The 25,303-nt window shown below is 37.0% G+C and overlaps 1 protein-coding gene across 5 annotated transcripts in view; it reads left to right on the plus strand.

The window, feature by feature from the left end:
- The window catches only part of PPHLN1 (periphilin 1), a 73,410-nt gene that overhangs the window by 5,797 nt on the left and 42,310 nt on the right, over window positions 1–25,303 (plus strand). For 3 of the 5 annotated variants that reach the window (XM_030478245.1, XM_030478244.1, XM_030478243.1), the window contains exons 3-6: window positions 1,437–1,528; window positions 4,950–5,129; window positions 6,072–6,133; window positions 24,870–25,126. In XM_030478245.1, coding sequence (XP_030334105.1) covers window positions 1,437–1,528; window positions 4,950–5,129; window positions 6,072–6,133; window positions 24,870–25,126 — 591 coding nt within the window. The remainder of the gene's footprint in view (window positions 1–1,436; window positions 1,529–4,949; window positions 5,130–6,071; window positions 6,134–24,869; window positions 25,127–25,303) is intronic. The other 2 variants (XM_030478247.1, XM_030478246.1) reach the window with 1 other exon arrangement.

The raw sequence follows: 25,303 nt of genomic DNA on the forward strand, positions 1-25,303 counted from the left end.
ATGACTAGAATCTCTTATGGCAATGGTTTATTTCCACTTGTATTTAGTTATAGAATCATAGAATCATAGAATCGTAAGGGTTGGAAAGGACCTTAAGATCATCTAGTTCCAACCCCCCTGCCATGGGCAGGGACACCTTGCCCTAAACCACGTGGTCCAAGGCTCTGTCCAACCTGGCCTTGAACACCGCCAGGGATGGAGCATCCACAACCTCCCTGGGCAACCCATTCCAGTGCTTCACCACCCTCACTGTAAAGAACTTCTTCCTTATATCTAATCTAAACTTCCTCTGTTTAAGTTTGAACCCATTACCCCTTGTCCTACCACTACAGTCCCTAAGGAAGAGTCCCTCCCCAGCATCCTTGTAGACCCCCTTCAGATACTGGAAGGCTGCTATGAGGTCACCACGCAGCCTTCTCTTCTCCAGGCTGAACAGCCCCAACTCTCTCAGCCTGTCTTCATCCGGGAGGTGCTCCAGCCCTCTTATCATCCTCGTGGCCCTCCTCTGGACTCGCTCCAACAGCTCCATGTCCTTTTTATGTTCAGGACACCAGAACTGTACACAGTACTCCAAGTGAGGTCTCACGAGAGCAGAGTAGAGGGGCAGGATCACCTCCTTCGACCTGCTGGTCACGCTTCTTTTGATGCAGCCCAGGATACGGTTGGCTTTCTGGGCTGCAAGCGCACACTGCCGGCTCATGTTAAGCTTCTCGTCAACCAACACCCCCAAGTCCTTTTCTGCAGGGCTGCTCTGAATCTCTTCTCTGCCCAGCCTGTAGCAGTGACTTTGACTTTGAAAGTCACTTTTCTCTGGAAAGAGGAATTTTTGTGTTCTGCCGGCTCCCAATTTAAAACAGGAAGAATCTGCATGTGGAGAATGCATTTCATTTATGTATTCAAAACATGGAGCTTTGTACTAACCGAATGATGTGTTGTGTTTTAACCTCTTTCCACATGGTTGAGATGATGAAATAATTCAATCGAAGTTATTATATTATATAAAAAAGTAGATATTCTTCAATCTAATAAATAGGAGTTGAACTCTTTCTAAAAAGAAGTCCTCTATTTTTAGCAGAGCAATGTCAAAATTGCTATAAGGTATGTGCGTATGAATTTATATGTACACCTGGTATTTGCAATGTGCATATATTTCAATGGAGCTGTTTATAGTACCTAAGTCCTGTAATTATCCTGATTATACCACACTAATTTCCAGTTTTTCAGTTGTTCTTGCACATACTGTGAGTTCATTAGTTTCTGTAAATAGATAGACTTACTTTTAAAAGGGTTAATTAGAAAAGTAAGTTTATGTACAGGGCTTGTGCATAATACATTACACTGGGAGAAGTGCAGGAACCTTTATTTCTATGCTTACTGTCCTTTTTTCTGGTCATTATGAGTCTGGTTTTGGCTAGTTGGATTTTTATTGTCTTCAGTGGCATATCGAAGAGATGAAATGTGGTCTGAAGGGCGATATGACTATGAAAGAGTTCCAAGAGAACGTCTGCCTCCAAGGATGCATCCTAATGTAAGTCTGTACCATTTTATTTTAGCATTATACCATTATGCTATACCTTTATGCCATGACTTGTACCATAAGGGCTGGATTTATGTACATATTTAAGTTCCTAGTATACCCCAAGTTCTATTCTTTTCTCATTCATTTAAGCCAACAATCTAGCAAATGCATTTGCACAGAGATAATAGGTTGCTTACAAAATTAAATCTTGTCTGTTTGGGTTTTGGGTTTGGTTTTTTTTTTTCAAATCTATTGAAAATGTTTTGGAATATATGTATTGATTTTTTTGTGTGTGTAATTCTTTGTGTTATTAAACACAGGATTTTTAATAACTTTTGGAGACCCAAAGGCCATACTATGTTATATTTTTCCCTAGACTTTTTATTTATGTTAATACATCTTTGAAGTGCTGTGAGATGGTAGAATGCCTACTTTCAGTATTGTTCTTGTCACCAATGCAGTTTTTATGATGATGCTTAAAGTATAGAAGGAAATGTTTATAATAAATGTTGAAAATATACCCTTGCTAAAGAAATTGTGTTTTGGAGCCTTGTAAGGGAAATGCTTATTGAGAAGAGAGTCGATGGAAATCTACTTTATAGGCATGGAGACTTCTACTGTATATTATGCTTGTAAAAGCAACTGCAGAAGCTGTGCTTACTGTGCTGTAGAATAATTTTAGAATGCTTTTAGAAAATCCCTGTGCCAGAGTTGGGAGATTGACTTTTTTTGAGCTATTACACCTTAAGTAGATCATTAAGAATGCTTTTTGGTATTTCTGTTCGCATGCTGTGCAATGTACATTTGGCAAAATAAAATTTCAGGTACCTGTGCCTGTTTTCTAGCTTTTCTTTTAATTCTGAATGTTGAAGTAATAGCATAGCTGATTTAGCATACTTTCTGGGTTCCCTCTACCATACATTCAGCTTGTTTTGGAAGCGTGCCAGTGTTGGTAACTTAGTTACTAATTACGTAGTCTTCTCTATTGAGCAGTGTATTAGTGTTTAGCTGCTCTGTGACATTTTTAGCTGGCCTTACAGGCAACAGCAAAAATTCTGCATTTTCAGCAAACAGGAAATCAGATAAGTTTGCACAGGGTATTTAGCTGCTTCTCCAAAATATTTATCAGCAATAGGACACAAGGAAAGGCAGAATATATTTTCACAGATTTTTTTTTTTTTTTTTTTATCAATGTTTGTCTCTACTAGTACATTGATAATTTAATTTAACCATTGCAACAGTGACATTCCTAAATTCTTGGAGTCTTTCAAGCTGTCCAGGGAACAATGATGGCATATACATTATGAAAATTCACAACTTAAAAGATGCTATGCACTCATTTTGATGGAAGAATTAACTAGATAGTTCAATGCTAACTTTACATGCGTTTGGAACTGAGGATGGAGGGACTAGCTGAATACACTCATTCATCACAATCAATGCCATCCATCTGCACCAAAACTATACCCCCAGTAGATGGGCAAACCAAGATGCGATGTCACTCTGCCTTACTGAAAGGTGGATATGAAGCTCCTTCTTATACAGCTCTGCTGATTCAAGATAGTTGGCAGGCAGTTTCTGTCCTTGTAAGCCTGTACCATTTTATCTTGTCCCTGTATAGAGATCCAACTTAATTTTGACTAGACAAGTAAAGTGGAATTAATTTATTCAGTCTATGATACTTAGCATTTGGTGATAGGTTAGCATGTTGGACCTGGGGCATGACAATGATACGGAATGAAGTATCTCTTACTTGAGAGAGCAAGAGCATTGTCCTAATCTAATCTGGGTGTTAATTATGTATCAAGTATAGATTGTAGTAGAAACACATGCTTTCAGATCCCGATAAACAGCATGAAGTTGCAAGCACTTGGCACAAGTAACCATAAGTGGGTAGGTACACCTTGAGGTTTCATGTAACTAGCCTTCTGTATGTCAGAATAGTTATGTGATGGGGGCTTCTGTGTAAAGTTAAAGCATGGAGCGGTTTTATTTTAGCTTCAGAGCACGTCTTCTTTGTAAGACACCAAACTAAGAAAAGAATATACATGTGGAGGGTGTTCAGTGAGGCAAGGGTAGATCAAGCGGTGTGGCTGCGTATGAATGTGTATGTAATCTCTGCTTTGCATCGATATGTCTGTAGGCTGGCTTTGGATTACCCTCTAGTGAATTTGTTGGGATGGTCTCTGAACTCAGAATGAACTTATTTTTGCATGATGCTGTTTAGCAGTTTGTGAACTTAATGTATTTTTCTACAAAAACTTTCGGCGCATTAGATTGTGACTTCTACTACTGTTAAAAAAAATAGTTTGAGTATCTTTTCCCCCTCCAAATTGCACATGTTAATTCATGTATCTGCATTTATAGCTTGAGTTTTTGAGGCCCATAGAAAAATTATTTTGCTAGAGGAAGAAGACATTAAACACAAGGTCTTGCATTCATGTTTTTGTTTGCATTTTATTTGCAGTTGGCTTGTTCTAGAAAATTGAATTTGTTTCTTTTGCAACTGTGCAATTTGTATTTAATTCAACTTCAACAGGGAAAGTACAGGTTGGATATAAGGAAGAAGCTCTTTACTGTGAGGGTGGTGAGACACTGGAACAGGTTGCCTAAAGAAGTGGTAAATGCTCTGTCCCTGGCAGTGTTTAAGGCCAGGTTGGACAGAGCCTCAGGCAACATGGTCTAGTGTGAGGCGTCCTGCCCATGGCAGGGGGGTTGGAACTAGATGATCTTAAGGTCCTTTCCAACCCTAACCATTCTATGATTTAATTAGTAAATGGTGTATGACATCTTATTTGAAGGAAATACAATAAATTAATTTTGCATTCCAGCAAAAAGCTATCCAAAACTTGCATTAGAATTAAAACTGAGTGTTAAAACTCTGTCACTTGAACCAGACTGCCTACTGCATTGTATTGAGAAGGTGCTTATCTACTCAGATTATGAAGCAAGGACTGTCTTCTCTATAATCTCCATAGTGTGGAGGATGTTATTGACATTAAGAACATTGTTAGTACTTTTAAATGGGTTCTTTATTTTTCAGGCATTAGAGGTGTAATTTCTATTGAATTCCTAAGTTAACGTAAAAGGCTCTAGGGAATATATGTAGCTAATGCTTAGAAAAATAAATCAGCTGATGCTACTGCTTTAAACTTTGAAAAGAAACTTAAACCATGTTAGAAATTTTCCCTCTATAATTAAACTTTTAATGCCATAGGATTGCATCTGAATGCTCTCCAATTAGGTTTAATAAATTATTCCACCACCAGACTGGCATGATTTTTAATGTTGCTTGCTCTCCTGTGCTATTTCAGCTTCAAGATTATTATAGTGCCATATTTTGAAATAACAGTTTGTTTTTACTTTTGCGTATTCACTACAGATTTCCAGCTGTTAAAAGCAATATGATTTTGTTTGGTTTGTGGTTTAGGATAATTACCACAGAGTAGTAAACATTGCACCCAAGAAACCACCACTGCTTGAAAGACCAGGCGAAGGGAATTACAGTCGGTATAATGATTATGGTCACGCTGAGTACAGAGACTATGAAGAGGGTCGCAGTTTTGGCCATGACCGAAGAAGTGGCCCTCCACACCGAGGTGTACGTAAGGTGATTCTTCTTGCATGTTTATGGTATTTATCTTCTTGGTAGTGCTTGAATATTGAACAATTAAAATACTATTTCAGACAGAGCATTGATGTTACTGCTGTTCTTATAAACTGAAATAGAATGAATAGAAAAAACATCCAGGCTTTGATACTTGGTGCTTTTTGCAATTACTGTGCTTCTAAAATTCTTGTTATTATATGGTAATACCTGTTTGCTGCTTCTTATGATTCCTAGCTACTTTATTGACTTAGAAAAGAGCCCTTGTCCCACTCTGTGCGAAGCTCAGAGTCTGAACTGGGAAAACAAAAGTGTCTAGAAGTCCTCTCAGTAATGCAGTGCAAAGTTACCTGGATGAATAAAAGAATGATTGCAAACTCTTTCTATTTAACAAGTCCTTGCACATGCAACTTGCTGAATATTGTCTGCCTGTCATTCTAATTCACAGTTGTTCGCTTTTAAAAATTCTGATGTGATGCTGAATGCATTTTTTTTTTTCCCCCAATAGCTACAGTTAAGTACAAAATTTATGGTCCCTTTGAAAGGTCATTACTGTTGCTTCCTTCAATCCAGCTTTTTGAAATTCTGTAATTTCAAGCTATTAGTGATAACTCACATTTCAGTGAGGAAATTTTTATTTAAAAAAATATGGATATATTTATACATATTCCTATGTATATATATTTATTATATTCGTATGTATATAGTTGGAAATTTTTGTAGTTTTTGTTTTGTGCAGCATTGCAAAGTTGTTCTCTTTGGTATCGATAGAGGAAGAAAATAGGAGGAATTGGGTAGAGAGGAACTTTGTTGTGAATGGCTAATACTTTATCTCATTAAATGCTTTGGGTTTGCAGTAAATAGGTACCATTTGGCAACCAGCTGTACCTGACATCTCATATTAAGATACATGTCACACAGTTGTTTTGTGTGTATGTTTTGCAGGATGAATCAGGATACAGATGGCCAAGGGATGATCATCCTCTAAGTCGGCAGCCTGAATACAGGTATTTTGTAAGACTTTACAGTACTGTTGTGCATAGGCTGGGACTATTTAGGTAATTTTTTTTTTTGTTATCAAAACAGCTTGTAGAGCAGAAGAGTGAAATGGCAGGGATGTGGGAAACGTCATCTGTTGAAGTAAAAGCTGATAGTGAAAAAGTGGTTTCTAGTTGTATTGCTTGAAATTCAGATTAAATAAGTGGTATGACATGAAAGTCTGTATTTTAGTATCTGTTGAGTAGGAATAGGAGGCATAATGATAGCATCTTTGGGTTGTTAGCTTGGGATTTTAAATAATGTAATGCATCTCCCTGATCAGACACAGTTTTTACATGACTTCAGAGAATTTTTTGGTTTAATATTTGCTTCTGTGACTGCAGTACCTTGGGGCCCGAGTACAGTGGAAGGATACCTGCGCCATTTTAATAGGCTGGTTGAGTGTATAATGGGATTGTGAAGTTCACCGTAGCCTTGTTCTGACCTCCCCATTTTCTCAGCTGGACTGATGAGTAGATATTTCTGTCATATACTTTATTAATTTCTGTGAGCACTTCTTAGTCTGTACCTCACGTTCCCATCTATGAAATGTAAGGAATAGTATTAAACAATAGGGCTGTAACGTATATATTCCTGCAATGATTATTCAATATGATAAATGAAGTGCACAGAAGTGTTACACTCAAAATTTATAGACAAGGGTGAAACTCACCTTAAATATTCAAACAAGAATTTATTGTTAATATAACTGAAATATTAACAGTCTAATCTACGAATGGCTGTACTTTTGTATGCCATATCCTGTATTTTCACTTCACAAGGTGTCTGCTATTATACCAGGCCTATATTTCTATACACTGCCTCATGGTGTTAGTCATAAGTTGCTAAGCCACTGTCCATCATATTCGAAAAATCCTGGCAGTCAGGTGAAGTTCCCGATGGATGCTGGGGAGGGACTCTTCCTTAGGGACTGTAGTGGTAGGACAAGGGGTAATGGGTTCAAACTTAAACAGAGGAAGTTTAGATTAGATATAAGGAAGAAGTTCTTTGCAGTGAGGGTGGTGAAGCACTGGAATGGGTTGCCCAGGGAGGTTGTGGATGCTCCATCCCTGGCGGTGTTCAAGGCCAGGTTGGACAGAGCCTTGAGCCACATGGTTTAGGGCAAGGTGTCCCTGCCCATGGCAGGGGGGTTGGAACTAGATGATCTTAAGGTCCTTTCCAACCCTTACGATTCTATGATTCTATGATTCTATAAATTTCTCATTCTACATAGAATAACTCCTTGTTTGTGTAAAACTATGGTTTTACCATACAAAGATCAACAAAAGTAAACAAAGTTAATTATAGACACCTGGTCAGTTAAAAAAATTGCTGTTAAACCTGCACCAAGTTGAAAAAAAAAGACTTCAGGTAGGTCACTAAAAGCTTGGACAAAGCAAACTTAACTTAAGCTTGCATACAGCCTCAGTCTTGAGGCCTTGCAAACTCGGTGTGAAGCTGTTAGTAGCAATGACAATACAGGGCTAAGCAGTTGTAGCAGATACCTGTTCCTTTGAATGTGATGATTTAGACATAATAAGGTTATTACATAACTTCACCATTAAAAAAATCCGTCATATACCATAAGGTTCTCTGTGCACTAGGCTTCTCTCGAAATTGCATTCTTGGAGTGGAAAGCAATAGTAAAGGGTTTGGTAAAGTAGTGTCAAAATTCTTTCATCTTCTCCTTCCACTTTAGAAGAATCAGAATTAGTTAAAACTGGGGGGTGGGGGGGAGGTGGGGGAGAGGAAAGATGGAGAAGACAGACAATGCCAGGCCGTTTATTTTACACAGAGCAAGAGTGGCACCCAGTGGTCAAAAAGATTGCCTTAAATGCATCCTGATTTCTTCCATTTAAAATGTGAGGATAAAATGTAAGCTTGTTTTCTTGAAGGCTTTAAAAATGTATCGTGTGACAGATGATAGTCCTATCTGAGTCTTTATATTTCAGACTATGTAAATATTCTGAAACTGAAATAACTGCGATAACACTGTGGAAGAATCTATAAAGGTACTTGGTTCAGTTGAGAGTATGGGAATGTATTTGCAATTGAATGAAGCCCTACTGATTTATTATATAAATATTCATTAGTATGTCAGAAGTCTGATTGTACTCAAGAGTACAAGAATAGTGAATAGCCTTGGATGTAAAATCCAGTGATCAAACTGCTAAGCACTTGTAGCATTACATGCTTTGTGATAAACTTAATTATGATTTTGTGCATATTGCTCACTGTTGAGCTGTGTAGGGGATCTCAACAGAGGAAATCGAGGTACAGTACTTGGTACATGTTGTCTCTGGTGGTAAAAATACTAATTACTTTCTATTTCAAAGGCATTTGTGCTATAAAACATGAGATTGAAAGTGATTATATGTGAAAATGCTTTCTCTTTGGATATGACGAAAGTGATTTGGGTTAAGTTTTTCTGGAGTATATATAAATTATTTATTTTTAAAGTGGTAGAAGGTGATTTAAGATTATTTTAACCAGAAGAACTTTTTAAAAAATTGCATAGAATATGGCTAAAACATAGTACAAAGTTAGATTTGTGAAGCTAAAGATACTCAGGAGACTTGTAAAGTTAATGGGTTTTCATAGGCAGTACCATGATTATAAATTCTAAAAAGAATAGCTCTTTTATTGACATAAATAATCAGTTTTCTTGAGTATTTTCAAAAACTCATTCAGCAGCTGAACATGTGCTGTAAGGAGTTGTTTTCAATAGGACGTTCAGCAGTTCCTCTTTAGCATTAATCATTCACACTTTCCTGCTTCGATTTTTGGCAACTTAACTGTCAAAAAGTAGTTTGTGATATCTTACTCTTTCCATTTTTGTTCCCCCTGTTGTTCTTCGGAGTGCTGAATAAACATCACTTGAGATTCTCCCAAAGCTGCTTATCTGGAATATCAAACCCCCTTAAATGGTAAAGAATTGGGAATGTGTGAAAGTTTCCTATGTTGAATAAGGCAGCTGTTAGGGATTTTTAAACATTGTGGGGTTTTTTGTTTGCCTTTGTTTTTTGTTGCTGTTGTTTCTTTTGTGTTTTTTTTTTTTTTTAAGCTGCTTGTCTTTCCCTAAAAAATAGGAAGTGCATACTTATTTAGCAGTTGTGTAGCTGTGGCGTGAACTGCAATGTGTCCACTGACCAGCAGCAATTCTCTGAGGGTGACAGGAGGATTGTTGAAGATCTACCCCTTAGCTTAATTGTCTTTTTTTTTTCTTGCGTTCTTTCTGTTAAACAAATGCTGTTTAACATCTCAAGGCCAGGTTGGAGAGGGCTTTGAGCAGCCTGGTCTAGTGGGAGGTGTCCCTGTCCGTGGCAGGGAACTAGATGACCTTAAGGTCCTTTCCAACCCAAACCATTCTATGATTCTTAGGGAGTCTTGCTCTAGTTTCCAAGCAGCTGTTCTTTGCCAATAGTCTGTCACTGATACTTCTGCTCTTTTCTGGACCATTCAGTTCTTGAGAGTTGTCAGCCCTGTTTGATGCTATGCTCAGTGAACAGCTCTCATCCTGACCATGACTTCTGTATGATAATATGTTTTATTTGTAAAAAACCGAAATAATTCAGAGGATGTGCTGCGCATAGATTTCAAGATGAGTTCCCAGCCCTTGTTTTCTCATTCTCAGGTAAGGGATTCTGATGTCAATTGTGTAACCTGTATAACAGTTATAGCGTGGCTTGAAGTGCCTCTTGCTTTGAGCCTATTTGGCATGTATAAAGAATTGTACATCAAAGCAGAATCTCTTAGTTTAGAGAACAGAGGATTTCTGCACACATGATAACAGTTTTGATATCTTGGTCACTGATGCTGTGGGAATTGTGAAACTTGGAAATTATGAGTGGAGTAGAGATCAAATAACACGCTCTTTGTACATTTATCTTTTACTAATATTGATCACTTCCAGGGATGTGTTACTATTTGTCTTTAGCAATATATCAAACTAATTTATTCAAAGCATATCAGATTTTTTTAAAAGTTGTGGAGATCTAGGCTGTTACATGTTGAAGAACTCCAATTTTACAGTATTTCTGCATGGGCCTCATAGCAGTGGATTTTTCATACAAGTTCATTTTTATAAAGTAGGATGAACTTCTCAGTCTGAAATGCTTTAGAAGATTGTTAGCTGCTGTTCACTTTAGTCATGCCAAATTTTAATCCTTTTGCGTGCACACAGCATTACTTCATTCTTTTTTTTTTCAGCCAAACTGAGTTTGTAAGATGTGAAACGTGAAACTTGGCAACTTGAGATGAGTAAGACTCATCTTCAAAGAGAAGTTACAAAATAACGCACTTATAAATCCCAGCTATACATACATTAAATCTGATCCTTAAATTTATCCGAGGTCCACATTTCTGTAAAATAAGGATTGCCATATTTGTAGTGCTCTGCATCAGTACTAATGTTGGTTCATATAACATAGACTCCTGAGAAGTGGCTAATGTAGGACATTTCTTATATCTTCTCTCAAGTTGTTGGTATGAATAAGGTTTTTAGTTTTTTTTAATGAAGGGAACGTACTGCTACTATGTGTGGTTTTTTTATTGGTGGTAGTTGGTTTTTTTTTCTCATGTCCTTTGTGAAATTAAGTAGTCTTAGTCAAGTCTTTAATACTGCATTTGTGTATATAAAACAAATCTGCTTATCTGTGGAGCGCACAGGAAATATTTTGTAATAAGTAGAAATAATAAAGTAATTTTGATTCTAGAAATAAAAGAAAACTAGCAAAAATGTTGAAACTTAAACATTCGGTGATCTGTGAACAGCTAAGATTGATCAGGGAGTTATATATTTTGTTTTGGAAATCTTTTAAATCAGTGGCACATTTTATGTGGCATTCTGAACATTAATCTCGCAGTTACATCTTTAGGGTCATAAAGCTAAATATACCCCAGTTTTTGTAGATGCGTAAACCTTCACAGTGCAACTGTGTTTACCAAAGGCCATGGAGAAAATTGGTAGCAAAGTGAGGGATTAAAGCCCAGCAATTGTGGCTTTCTGATCTCTGCTTGAAGTGCCCTTCCTTTTGGTGATTAACCCTTGCAGGTGCAGTATGTGATGACAGGATGTTTCTAGATGAGTGGTCTGAAGATGTAAATTTAGAAGAAAATTGTTATTTGGCAAGAATGGTGATTTTGAACCAAAACCATTGATGAAAGAGTCTCCAGATAGAGTCAGTGACCCTTAACTTCTTCTTTCAATAAAGCAGGATTTAATATTGAGGGTTCAGATATGGCATAGGCCAAGGCAGTTATCTTTACATTATCACTGTGCAATCACCTTTGAATTACAGGGGTAGCTTGTTTCTTGGGTTTTTTTCCTCCCTGTATGTATTTTAACGAATGAAACAGTGAACCAGTTTAAATATTTTATGCTCATTTAAAGCAGCGTATTATATATTGTGGGAGGTCTTCAGGCTTTGGATTTAAACACTCTTACAATGTAAACTGGTCTTTGTCTTGCTTATAGAAGAGAAACTTAGCCAAAGGTATTTATGAGATGGTGCTAAAAATGTACATAAGTCTGCTGTTCTGTTGCAATATTTGACAGGTCTTAAGGGACACCATACAAGAACCTCATTCTTTACTAAAAAACCTGTGTGTGGGGAAATAAATATGGCAGTCACCCAAAGTAAATGGTCTTGCTTTTGACAGAGATTGATAAGCAGAGTTCTAATCATATTCATTAGCACATGCCTTTCCCTTTTAATAAATAAATAAAATCACTGCCAGAACATTGAACCTCTCAGGTATTCACACGAACTGCTAGGGTAACTTGTTTATTCATATACGAAATTACTGTTTCCTTATAATAGGTCATTGTGGTAGATTCATTATACCTGTCTACAACTCCAGGCTTATCTGTTGAAATCTTTGGTTCAGAAGACCCATTGTATTAGTCTTCTAGGTAAATTAGTTTAACTTGGCTTATGATATTTGGGGGGGTGGGGGGTGAGTAAAGGAAAGACTTAAAACTTTTTGGAACAAGATAATAGGTGATACATAACTTAAAAGTTGATTCTAGTTTACACTAAATATTTAATGACTTCTTATACTTCATGTCTTATGCAGCAGTCTTACTGATTCAGTAGCTGGACATTTTCTTTGAGGGCTGTTTTCTGCTCCACCGCCTTTTTAGCTCTTTTGTGCCTGGGACAACCAATTTGTTTGCAAACTGAGATTTATGTTTTATGACTTGAGTTTTGTTACTTGAACAAAATTATATATGTCTAATAGTATTACGAGTGCTTTGGGTTCCTTTGGACCATGGCTTTTTATTTTGAATGGAGTTTAAGAACTCAAATCTTCTCATGCAGATACCGCTTAGCGTTTTAAAACTGCCCTGTACTGAAGGCTATGTACAGTTAAGAATGGGTCAGAACTGTCCACTATTGCAGGTCAGTGCAATTGAAAGTAGAAAAGTTTCAATTCGGATAAGTCTGAGTTTGCTGCCATGATGAATCTCTTTCCTCTATTTAACTTAGAACCCAGAAACTTAAAATATGTGAGCGCTGGCTGTTTTCTTACTAAGAATATTATGTCAAACTGAGTTTCTGCTGTTATTTATGTTGGTGGGACCTGCTTTGTTCACATCTAGAATTATACTAGAAGCTTCATTCAAAGCAAGAGTGCTGTCACTACACTTCTGAAATGTTTGTGTCGTGGTGAGCCGCTCGCTCACTCCCCCCCCCTCCTTCTTTCTCCCCCCGCTCCCGGAGGGATGGGGAGGAGAATGGGAAGAATGTAACTCCCACGGGTTGAGATAAGAGCAGTCCCGCAACTAAGGTATAACACAAAACCACTACTGCTACCACCAATGATAATAACGATTAGTGAAATAACAAGGGGAGAGGATACAATTGCTCACCACCGCCGACCGATACCCAGCCCGACCCGAGCAGTGATCAGGGCCTTCCGGGTAACTCCCCCCGGTTCATATACTGGGCATGACGTGCTGTGGTATGGAATACCCCTTTGGCTAGTTTGGGTCAGGTGTCCTGTCTCTGCTTCCTCCCGGCTTCCCCTCCTCCCTGGCAAAGCATGAGACTGAGAAAGTCCTTGGTTGGAATAAACATTACTTAGCAACAACTAAAAACATCGGTGTTATCAGCGTTGTTCCCAGGCTGAAAGTTAAAAAACACAGCACTGCACCAGCTACTAAGCAGGAGAAAAATGACTGCTATAGCTGAACCCAGGACAGTTTGTCACTTGAGAGAACGGGGAGAAAAGGAGACATTGGTGGATAAGCTTTCAAGTGCAATTTTTTTAACTTCTTTTGGCCCCCACACTATTATGTAAGAATATGGGGAGGAGGTAAAAATTCCTCTTATTTTCAACTGTATTTTTTGCATGTTTCAGCTAATTGTGGGGTTATTCTGTAAGGTGAATTTTGCTTTCACTGGCAGGTAGTTGTAGTTGTTAAGTGATTGCTTTTAATTTTAAAATACTTTTATTTGCATAACGATTGATTGTGACCTTTATTGAAGGCCTGTTTTCTATTTCTTTGCAGAATTTCTCATTGCAATTCTAAACCATGTTTGCTTTCAAAAATTACTTGCTGATAATTTTGTTCATTCTGCAGGGTCTTGCAGAACTCTGATTTGATTGCAGTTTCCATCTCAGGTTGAGGGGAAGGAGTTTAAAGTCATAATATATGCTGTATTGATCATGTAATTTCTTTTTCTCTTGTTCATTTTTCCTGATGAGCTTCTGAGGTCAGTGCCAGTATTTCTGCCATTCAGCCAGGACCCTGGAACCTCCTGCAGGAGTCTGAGCTGGAGGGAGACTCCTTTGACTGCTATTGGTTACAGAGGGTTCTGGCTGTTTTGTTGCATTTCGGAATGATGTCATGGAAGTTTTGGTTTTTTAACCAAAACATTTCAAAGTTTCTTATATATGGAAGTTGTCAAATTAGCAGAACTTCCCACTACCTGATTTTTTTTTTTTTTCCTGCTGAGCCTGTAAATATACAGCCTCATGCAGAAGAGCTCACCCTTTATATGAAATGTAGAATGGTTCTAAACCTTGGTTTTAACTCCTGCTAAAAGCCTTAAGATAAAACTGGGTATGCTTGGTTTTGAAAATGATAATTGCAAATAGGTAATTTCAGTCTGATTCTGTGTGTATGGTATTGTGCTTATACTTAGGTCTTTTGAAATATTTCAGTTACATTTCAATGTGTCCTCTATGTTGTGACTCTAAAGGATTGACTAAAGACAGGTAGTTATAATCTTCTTAAAGAATGTTTTGATCATCTTAAAAACCCAGTCTGAGTTACTGTTGAATAAGAAACAGCTAGGTAGTAAATTGATTTGTAAGTATTTATTTGACTAGAATTACAGTGAGGCCAGCAGATTTGGTAACTAAAAACCTAGAAGTTCTCCTCACAGCAGTTCTCAACTGCTTTCATATCTTTATGCAACTTTGCTTTTGATTCAAAGCTATGTTGTGTTTTAAGGTTTTGTGCCTTTTAGTGTGTATAACTGTTTCTCACTGCAGTTTTTGTAAGGTTGTAAATTGTCAAATGAGATTGGTGTCATCATTATATTTTTTAACAGTGGTTATTGCATAAGAACTGTTTACTACAGCTGTTAGTATGTTATGGTGTACGTGTAAGGAAAAATTCAGTAGTGTGTGCGAACCCAGTTAAATTTTGTAATAACACAGGTTTGTTGCTTAAAACTAAATCACATTTGGAGAAAAGATGTTTACATAATGCTAATAAACTGTAAGGAAATCCTCTGTTTACAATGTGTGATAGGGCAGCATGCCTGAAGATAAGATTACACTTTACCTTTACACTGTAAAATCTTGGCTAACACCTCACTTTAAAGAAGACTTTAAAAAGCAACCTCGTCTGGTCCCGTCTTATAGCTAACATTATAATCAGGAGGTAGGTGTTATCAAACTAGCAAGTTAATGCTGGATTGGGAAATAATGAGGCAAACTCCCATGGGTAGCACTTTATTCTGGAAAAGTTTCCTAACAAATATGTTGAAAACTAGCTAGGTACTGAGAGACAGTGGGGAGGGAAAGAGAGGGGAGTCTCCCTTCAAGTCCAGACAACTACTGTTAAGATGGCATCTAACTAAATCATCTCAACCACCAGCCAATGTATTGGCTTAATGAATGTAGTCATGGCTTTCTCAGGTAGGGAATATTGTCACAGAGGACTTGTACATAATTTCCCTTAGGAAGATAAACTCTTCATGGAACCAAATTCTTCTTGAAACCTAAGTTCCAAGGACTTGTTTGTTGTATTTTGAATACACTAAACATTTCAGGGAATTTAATTCCCGTTGCGGGAGGGTGGGAATACTAGGATACAGTAGATAGGGACAAATTTGGTGTTATTGTGAGTATAGGCATCCTTTTGTTAAGCCTTTTGCTGCAAAGAGAAGATTTTTGATATGCCATTTCTACCTGCTGCTGCATTTGAGTGTGCTGTCATCTGCACCTGAGGAAAAGTTAATCAATACAGCAATTGCATAATTCATGCCATTGGTATTATTTTTAAAAGGCGATGCTATTTTTGCATGCTAACAAATGATTCTTAATGTTAGTCTTGACATTTATTCCTGATATGTATTTGCATACCCTTACAAGGTTCTTTCCCTTGTATACGAAGTTTTATAGTATTACTTTGTGACTTGGTAACTAATGCTTTTGTCTAAGTGGAACTGAATATTGACACCATGACATGTAACAGTGTTGTCAGTATACTGTGGAAATGTCTTTCTTTTCTGAAATCTGACTTTTAACAGTTCCATGTGTTAAATGAAGTCCTACCTCGCCTACTCTAGTATGCCTAATTATTTTTGGAAATTATGTTTGAGAGTGTGTTTATGCAATTTGGAAGCAGAATGGAAAAGGTATTTTAATGTGTTGACTTACAGAATAGTTTCGGTTGGAAGGGACCTTTTAAAGATCATCTGGTCCAACCCGTGTGCAATGAGCAGGGACGTCTTCAACTAGATCAGGTTGATCAGAACCACATCCAGCCTGGCTTTAAATGTTTGCAGGGATGGGGAATCTGCCACATCCCTGAGCAACCTGTTCCAGTGTTTCACCACCCTCATGATAAAAAACTAATTCCTAATATTGAGTCTGAATCTCCCCTCTTTTAGTTTAAAACCATTGCCCCTAGTCCTGTTGCAACAGGCCCTACTAAAAAGTCTGTCCCCATCTTTCTTATAAGCCCCCTTTAAGTATTGAAAGTTGCAATAAAGTCTCCCTGGAGTCTTCTCTTCTCCAGACTGAACAATCCCAACTGTCTCAGTCCGTCCTCATAGAAGAGGTGCTCCAGCCCTCTGAGCATTTTCATGGCGCTACTCTGGACCTGCTCCAACAGGTCCATGTTTTTCTTGTGCTGAGAACTCCAGAGCTGAACACAGTACTCCAGGTGGGGTCTCATCAGAGGGAGTAGAGGGGCAAACCCACTCAGGTTTGATGAGGTGGTAAGTTTAGTATGTATTCTACAATTTTATCGTACTAGTTGCATTTTTTTGGAAGAATGTTGTACAAGGATTATCTAAGTAAGACAAAGGATTATGTTAACAGAGGAGATTGAAGTGACAAGCAATGCATCATCTTCAAAAACTCTTCAGCTACTGTTTTATTCCTTACTAAAACTTATCTCTGTTAAATAGTATTCTGATTAAAAATATATCTTTGAATCTGCCTTTATTACTCACAGACAGAATATTGTGCTTTCAGGGTTGCTTAGATATGTATGTATATTATTTTTAGGGAAAAAATTATTACTACTTTGAGTCTTAATGATGGCGACTTTACCATAAAATTCTGCCAAGGGACCTATTTTTTTAATAATAAATAAATACAAGTTATGAATGCAGTAAGGAGATTGATCTTCCTACAGTAAAAATCTATTTCCACAGCAGTTTAAACCTAGCTAAGCTAGTTTCCAGTCCTTCCCTCCCCCTGGTACTGTTTCAGGTGTTTGTACTCTTTCATGAGCTGCTCCTGCTTGCTGACCCACCACAATCAATTAAATAATTATCTACCAGTTTGGTTGCCTGAGAGAAAATATTAATGCCAGATAAATGCCAATGCCATGGAGACGGAATATGGATTCATGGAAGGTTGAGAGGGTTAGGATTGTAGCAGCATCAGTTTAAATCAGTTGATTTCTTGTGGAGCTGCGCCTTGAAGTTAACTGTTATTAAATCACTGAAATATCTGAAGGCATACAGTAGTTGCAAAAGGATTTTTAATAAAAAATTTACCTGAGTAGCGTGGCTTATCTCCATGTTAAATATATTCAGAAAAGTGTTATTTGTAATATATTGGAAATGCCCCCCCCCCCCAAAAAAAAGGCAAGCAATATCAATGTATATTATAGTGATTGTAAACTGTAATTGAAGTGAAGGGAAAAAGCAAACTGGAAAAAAAAAGATAAAGCTACATGGCTGAATAATTTATAAGAGGAAATGGGAAATGTCTGTCTTAGGGCTTTCTGATTTTGAACAAACTACATACTTGACAGGAAGGAATGAGTTCAAATAAAGGAAAAAAAAAACGTAAAATTTTTTTTCTTCATATATATAATGTCTTGAGAAATCCAAAAGCAGAGATAGTTTGCTAACTTTTATTTAAATGTGGAAATTATTACATTTAAATAATTAAATGTGTCACTATTACAAAACTTTGGGGCATAAGCAAATGAAACCTATTGACCTAATTGCTTCATATCTCACTTTAAGAATAAAAACAGCTATTTGTGGAGAGTTTTTCTGATACAGAGAAAGATGGAGTGTTGTTCAGATTTATAGATCTCATTAAGGGATTTGGAAAAAGAAGAAAATTAAATATAAGAAGGGTATTGTGTGTCAGTATTACTGACATAAGGTGTTACTGCTTATGAGTCTGTTCTGCAACTTGCTCTTTCCTTTTGCAGGTTTTTATTGATAGTGTTAGAAAGTCAGTGACAAGGGTTGATCAAATCAGTATATGCTACTACTACAGTACACTACTTGTTGCTTTCTCTTTGTGTAAGTGAACTAACAGCATTCTGCAGCACACTGATGAAAAGCCTTAAGAGCTCATTTAGCAGATATTTCATGGTTTCTGGGCTCTTCTATTTAAAAATTTGAAAGATAGCCTTTGGGAAAAAGAGTAATAAACATAAAATTCACTCATGCCCCTAAAAATACAGTGCAAAAATACTTCCCTCTTTCTTAGTGTGTATATTAGACTAATGCTTGCCTACATTGAATTGCTTGGCAAGCACTGACTGAGAAGTAAAAATTCAAAACAAACCCAAAAGCCCCAAAGAAAAACCACAAACAACCCCCCCAACCCAAAACAACCCCTCAAACTCTACAAAAGAAAGAACCCCAACAAATCCACTACCACCACCTCCCCCCCGAATCTCCCCCTTCACCTTCTTTTGTTTAGAAATTTGGCAATATGAAGTTATGTGACTCTGTAAACAGCATGTATTTTTCTCCAGAGTCTCATATCATTTTCCATGCTGATTTAGAAGATCTTTAAAAAGTAAAATTCTTTACAAATTTTTGTTGAACTGTTCACTTGTGTTTCATAGTATGTTACTGTCCACAAATGCTTGTTCTCAGTACCTTTATGTCTGCTTTGGGTAGTACTTGGGAATTTTTTCCACCTCCTACCCCATCAACCCCACATTCTTCGGTACCACAGGGAAACTTAGAAAAGTTCTTTCCCATGTGCTGGTCTCAGTGTCTGTGGCAGGATGACAGTAAATGTGCAAGCACCTGTTTAGGGAGGTCTGTCCAGTTAGAACTTTCTCTAGAACAGTAGTGATGATGAGTTTCTCTGATCCATTATGGTATCGGGGGGTGTGTGTGCATGAATATGTGAAGAGTATGTGAAGATGCAATATTGTGCTTCCTGTCTTCCTTCGAATTTTAAGCTTGTATACTGAGATACAAGATTTGAATGGTTTCCATTTTGAATTAAGTCTGTTTAGGAACTGATTCAGTTGCTACTATGTTGAGAAGCTTATTCCTTGAGCTAGTTATCTGAACTGCTTGACTTCCGTGGTGATATGCTGCTCAGAAAGTTGAGTGTCTCAAATCTGGCCCAACAACAGTGTATGTCAGTAAATATTTTATCAGTGAAATTCTCTGCTGTTGTAATTGTTGTAGCTCTTAATTGAAGTTGAACTTGGTCCATCACTTTAAGCAAATATGCACTCTGGAGCTTTAGACCTATGATTTACTTTCTGTTGTAGAGAAATTGCAGGAACTTGTTTTCAAAAAGAAGAGAAGCCAAGATCACATGCATTTAATGCAATTGTTTTGTCCAATTTGCTCATCATTTTTCTAATTAACATTTTGTCTTTATTCTTCTTACAGTTGTATCAAGTTGGTTTTGCTTAATTCTTTGGAACTCAAATTTGTTTTTTTCTGGACTTTAACTCTTTGTTTGTTTCTTGTTCCTCTGTCCTTATCTGTATGCTTGACCATATAAGTATACTTTTGTTTTCTGGGCTTATATTCCAACAAGTTTAATAAAGTACATTATTGATGATAGCAGGAAAGAGAGTACTCTTTACTAAGGATAAAGAGCAGTGTAATCTGATTTCTGGTTTCAGTTGAAGTGCATAGCTTTACTATTCAGTTAAAGGACATAGAGGCATTTCTTTCCAATGTATTACATTCAAGTTGTCTTGGTTTTCATTCACAGATCTGTCTTGACATCCCGAGGTGGGTGGGGAGGTGAGTTTAGTAGCTTTTATATTGAGTGAGCTGGACAAGTGGCATCAGTGGGGAGTTTTGGTGTTTGTGTATGATGACTTCAGCAGTACGACATGCAGCATAAATATCATGAAGCATTATATATTTTTATTTTTTCATTGTACCTTTGGTATGTCTTGTTATCCTTCTCTACATGAGTTACTACTATTTTGCAATGCCTATTTCCTTTTGCCTTCATGCAAAAAGCTTTTAATAAGATTACATTGTCTAGCCCTAATTTCATTAATTTCATTTAAAACAAATGCAAATACCAGTACTGCAGTTACTTGCTTAGTCATAAAACATTGAAAACCAGTTGTTGTAAGAAATCTGTCATCATTTTGAATGTTCAAATGAAAGCCGATGGAACCAGATGCAATTAGTTCTGTCTGCAGTGGTGTAACTCACTGTATTGTTTTAGCTTATGATAAATCATTGTAAAGATCTTTGAACAATAATGAGATTATAGTAAGTCTCTGAAGCAGAACTAAAGTAAATTGTTGGTTTGTTGCACAAACATGTACTGCGTACTTTGGAAAGAAAGGGAATGAGTTCTGAGAGAGAGGATGGTGGCTGAAATCTTCCACCACCTACATTTACTTTGAAGATATTAAAAGTAGAGATGTTCTTGACTCTTTGTATTTGCTTTTTGGATGTTTAAGACAGCAAATCATTTGAGAAACTTTGAGGTCGGGGTGTAGTACATTTTATTAGAGTTTTCCACATCATCTGAATCATGTTGGTAGCTCTATCAGCCCTGCAGTGTCCTGACAGGGAAGGCAAGAGGATTTTTTATTTTTCTTTCACTCTTCCTCCTCCTTCCCTTTGCCTGTGTATTATGAGACAGGGGAAGTGTATTGAGTTAAGAAGAATGGTTCAAATCTTCTCTTTTTGCTCTCTTTGCACGGAAGTCTGGTGTCTTAGGAGATATGGATAATTTCCTCAAATTATTTATAAAATTGTGTGAGTTACTTTTAGGCAAGGCTAGTAATCAAGCCCAAGCCTATAAATGGAATGTCTAACCCCTTTGACAACAGTAATAATCTTTCTCAGATGGAAGGGGTCACATAAACTTCTCTGTTGACTTTTTATCTAGGTGATAAACTGCTCACTTGTGAGTTACTGAAAGAACCTACAGTTTCTGCTCCACAGCAATACGCTGTAGAGTTGCTAATCTGCCCGGTGCGGTGTCAGAAGTGTGAGTTATGTCCTCTATGGCTGGACCACATCGTAGATTAATGTTTTAACTGAAAAGACGGATGTCTGTATTTGGATGTAAAAGTCCAAGAGAATAGTAAGCATGTAGTATTGTACACTGTTGCCCAGTAGCATGAATTCAATGAGAGCAAACTGAGATTCCTCTTACAAACATAACTTCTTCCCATATTGCATGTGATGTGCTTTCCTGTCCCCAAGTACACCTCCATTCCCAGGCATCTCACATCTGCCAAGTGAGATGGTAAAATTTAATTTTACCTTTATATGCACTCTTAAAATGCAAACTGATACACCAGTTTGTGTTAGTCTTTGTTTCACATAGCTTAAGCTGTACCACTCCCTTTTGTAAATGAGAAGGCTTCCACTAACCCTCAGTGTCCCCCCAACATTGCTACTGAATGGTTTGCAGGCCTTAAAATGACAGGGAGGGATGAGACCAGAGGTACTCGGTATGGTAAGGGTAGCTTAGGAAAGATGGTGTCTCTGATCCTTTGGCAACTGTAAATCTCCTCTGTGTTGCATTCTCTTGGCCTCCTGCTATGCAGAAAGCTGTACCTTTGTTCTATATTTGTGGTTTTTTCCTCCAAGAAACTGGAACTTGGTTAACTGTAATAACTCTTAGGATTGTGTTCTTCCCTTAGCTGCCCTTGGTGGATGGTATATCAGGGTATGGCTGGTTAGTTATAAAATTTCAGGAGCTCATCCAAGATTATCAGCTTCAGTGAGAATTTAATGATCCAAGATTCGTGGAGGTTAAAAATTCTAATAGTTCCTGTTGCAATACTGCTGAGAGAACTAAATTGTGCTTTCAGAACTAAGTGTGAGATGTGAATACGAAGTATAAAGGTAAGAGGGATCCTGTGTGAAAGGAATTAATCCTGTATTTGTTATTAAGGGCAGTAGTTCTATTTTAAAGTTAGAGCTGAGCACAAAATTTTGCATCTCTTAAATATTGTCCCTCCTCAATAAACCTTTTGAGTATGTGTTGGAATCTGAAGCATGTGTTTGACTGCTTTGCTGAATTGGGGCCTTCATTACCAAATTGCAGGTGTATGTTAGCTTAAGTATTTAAGAAAAAAAAAAAAAGTAAAACAATGCTTATTTTGTTCTGTTCAGTGTAGTTTGTTATATTAATGGAAAGCATCAGAAATGCTGTGCTGTTGCTATGCTGTCTGAAAAAGATTTAATTTAGTTAATGGTTTGAGTGTTCAGTATGTGATAGAGTTCAGTTAAGAATTAACATGGAGTGATGAAATGAAAATTTAAAAAACGAAAGTGAGATTCTACTTTTTTGTGCCTAATGTTATTGTAGAATGAGGCTTTAAGATGTTTTCCTGTTTAAAAGTGTGTTTCAATGGTATTTTGTAAATTCTTATGTGGATATTAGAGCATTTATTATGTGTGCAATAGCTGGGGCTCTGTAAACATTTCCATAATAAACTTCTCTGTATACTAGGACTTCATAACTTGGTCATGAAAACGTGTTTTGGGCGTAAAAGTGGTGTAGTGGTCTGCCAGAAAGCTTGTGCTTTAAAAATAAATAAGATTATTTAAAAAGAGATGTTTAGAAGGAAACTGAAGAAAAAATGTGCTGTACCTAACTCATTCTGGATAAATATTTGATCAATATGTTCTTAAATAAAAAAGCCCCCTACTTAACTAGACAAACTAATTCAGTGGTGAGCTAATCTTTCTATTATTCTTAAAATCTGAACTTTTTTTCTATTGCTACATAAAATGTTTATACATGTAATGTAGATAAAGTGGTAGTTCCCTATTTTCAGCTGTGTCACATAGGTTTGCAAACTTGCCTGGCTTCTTTAGATTTCTTTCTGCTAAATTTAAGGGGACAAAGAGGTTTGAGTGTTTTGTCGTTAAGTGTGTTTTCTCAGACGCTGATAATTTCAGTTATTCTTTCTGGAAAGTCTCATGTTAATCTACACGTTTCCTAAAGAGTAGTGTCCAAAGGTGAGCACATTGCTGTTAGGCCTTTGAAGAAAGGACGATTATCATTCTGTGTATTCTGGGGTGATTCATTCTTTGATGTAAGTATACAATGGCTACTGTGTAGAGGCTATTAAACAGAGTACTATTTAGCAATTCCTTAATTGTTTCTTTTGCTGGCTTGCTTGGGAAGAAGAATGTGTTGCAATAAATAGAAGAAAAGATGTTTAGAAAGGAAATGAATATTGATTTTTAGCACCCCTGTTAAATATAAATCTGTGTAACATTGTCTTGTATCAGTTTTGGTATGTAGTTCTGTGAAATGTGCTTTTCTGTAAGATACGGGTAAAAGCCTGTGGTCTGTTAACAGTGAAATAACTGTTTAGCTGTAAAACCTGGCCTTGTTTCAAGCAGTTGTGCTTTCCATGCAAAAAGTAAATCAGCACTGTATAAAACACATCAGTGTAATAGTGTCTGTATCACTGTGGTGCTACCTGTGTAGTTTCAGTAGTACAAAACACTTTTGGCATACTAGAGTTCTTTGTTACGTGTCATAAATGTGGGCCTGCAACATGCTATGGGAATTGTACACTAGAGGGCTTTTTTCCTTTTCTCCACCAACATAAAATTAGCTATAGCTACATTGTGCTAAATGAGACCACCAGATCTTTGCTCATCTTTGTGAGGCATTCCCTTATTTAAAATTTTGGACTATGGTGAGAAATAGGAGAGAAAGGCAGTGAAATAAGATACATTCTGGCTTACTATATAAGTGCCATGAAGTCTTTATTTTTGTTTAGCAATGCTGTGGAAAAGCTGAGAATTACTTGCTTCTCTTGGCAATGTGTCTTCCGACCAAGGCAAATGTCACAAATCTAGATTCAGTAGGTGTTTGCTTGCATGTTAGCTTTGAGATTTCTTTAGGAAAAGTTCAATTTTATGCTGTTTTTCTGACCTTTACATATATATGTAAATTAATATAATTTGCAGGTAACTGGGACATTTGAGGTATGGTCTGGAGTACCAATATATACATGTAGTAGAAAGTTTTGGTGTTGACTAGATTATGGTTTTAAATCAGTTGGGTTTCACATAATAACTGAATGAGTCTGTGGCATTTTACAGTAAAGTTCAAAATGAGTATTGTGTATTGTGAAAGACATAGACTCTTTTGTAGGTGTAAATTTTTGTATTTTCATTCAAGGTTTGAACTTGGGTGGATACATAGGCATGAGGATAGATATTCTGCAGTTTTCTTTTTGTCCTTGCTGGATATAAACTGAAATCCCTCAATGATATTTCCCATAGCAAGCTCTGTTAAATCATAGTCCCTTGAAAATAAGGGTAAGAGAAAAATAGAGTTGAAAAAACCAGCCAAAGAGTGTGAGCAATAGTTGCACATGCATTTTTAGTTATAGTAAATAAAGGTTTAATTTCCAGGTGAAATTGAGTGAATCTGAAGAAATAAAATGTGAAAGTCCCAATTTCTTGAATGTCTTTTTCTCTTACATTTTAGCTGTATTATTGACAAATAGAAAGGAATTAGCTTCTAGCAATGAAGCAGGTAAATGAAATCTGAAAATAATTACATACATATACAAATTTTTTCTATTTTCCTACTTGTTTTTCATTCACTGCCTAATACTCTAACAACACCGAAGATTTCAGACATGTTCTGCAGATGACAGCTAACCTATTAGTATTTACCAGACATAAAATGTTGCAATTGTATTATCTAGTGCTGTTCCACAAACATGGGAAGGATAACCAAGTAACACTTATTTTTCTGTTGTCTTCAAAGGGATGTCAGAGATGGCTTCAGAAGAAAAAGCCTGTATCCGTCTCATTACATGAGAGAGCGATCCCCTCATAAGAGGGACTCTCCTCTCTTCAGGGAATCACCAGGGAGCCGAAGGGATTCTCCACACAGCAGATCTGGCTCTAGTGTCAGCAGCAGGAGCTACTCTCCTGAAAGAAGCAAATCCTATCCTTTCCACCAGTCCCAGCATAGCAGAAATATGTCATCTTTACATAAAAGAAATACTTCTTCTCAGCAAGGTAATGCTGGATTAATGATGAGAACTGGTTAGTGAGGTGAAACTGCAACTCACTGTATAAGCCCTTTTTCTTTACATGCTGTATTTACAATGAGAAAACTAGACATTTTGTACCAGTTGTGTTGTCTGCTTTTTGGTTGTTTCACTGTAGTCTCTGTTCCCTTATGTATTTCATGTG

The sequence above is a fragment of the Strigops habroptila genome, chromosome 3, assembly GCF_004027225.2.
Source record: "Strigops habroptila isolate Jane chromosome 3, bStrHab1.2.pri, whole genome shotgun sequence".
In the NCBI taxonomy this organism is placed as follows: Eukaryota; Metazoa; Chordata; class Aves; order Psittaciformes; family Psittacidae; genus Strigops; species Strigops habroptila.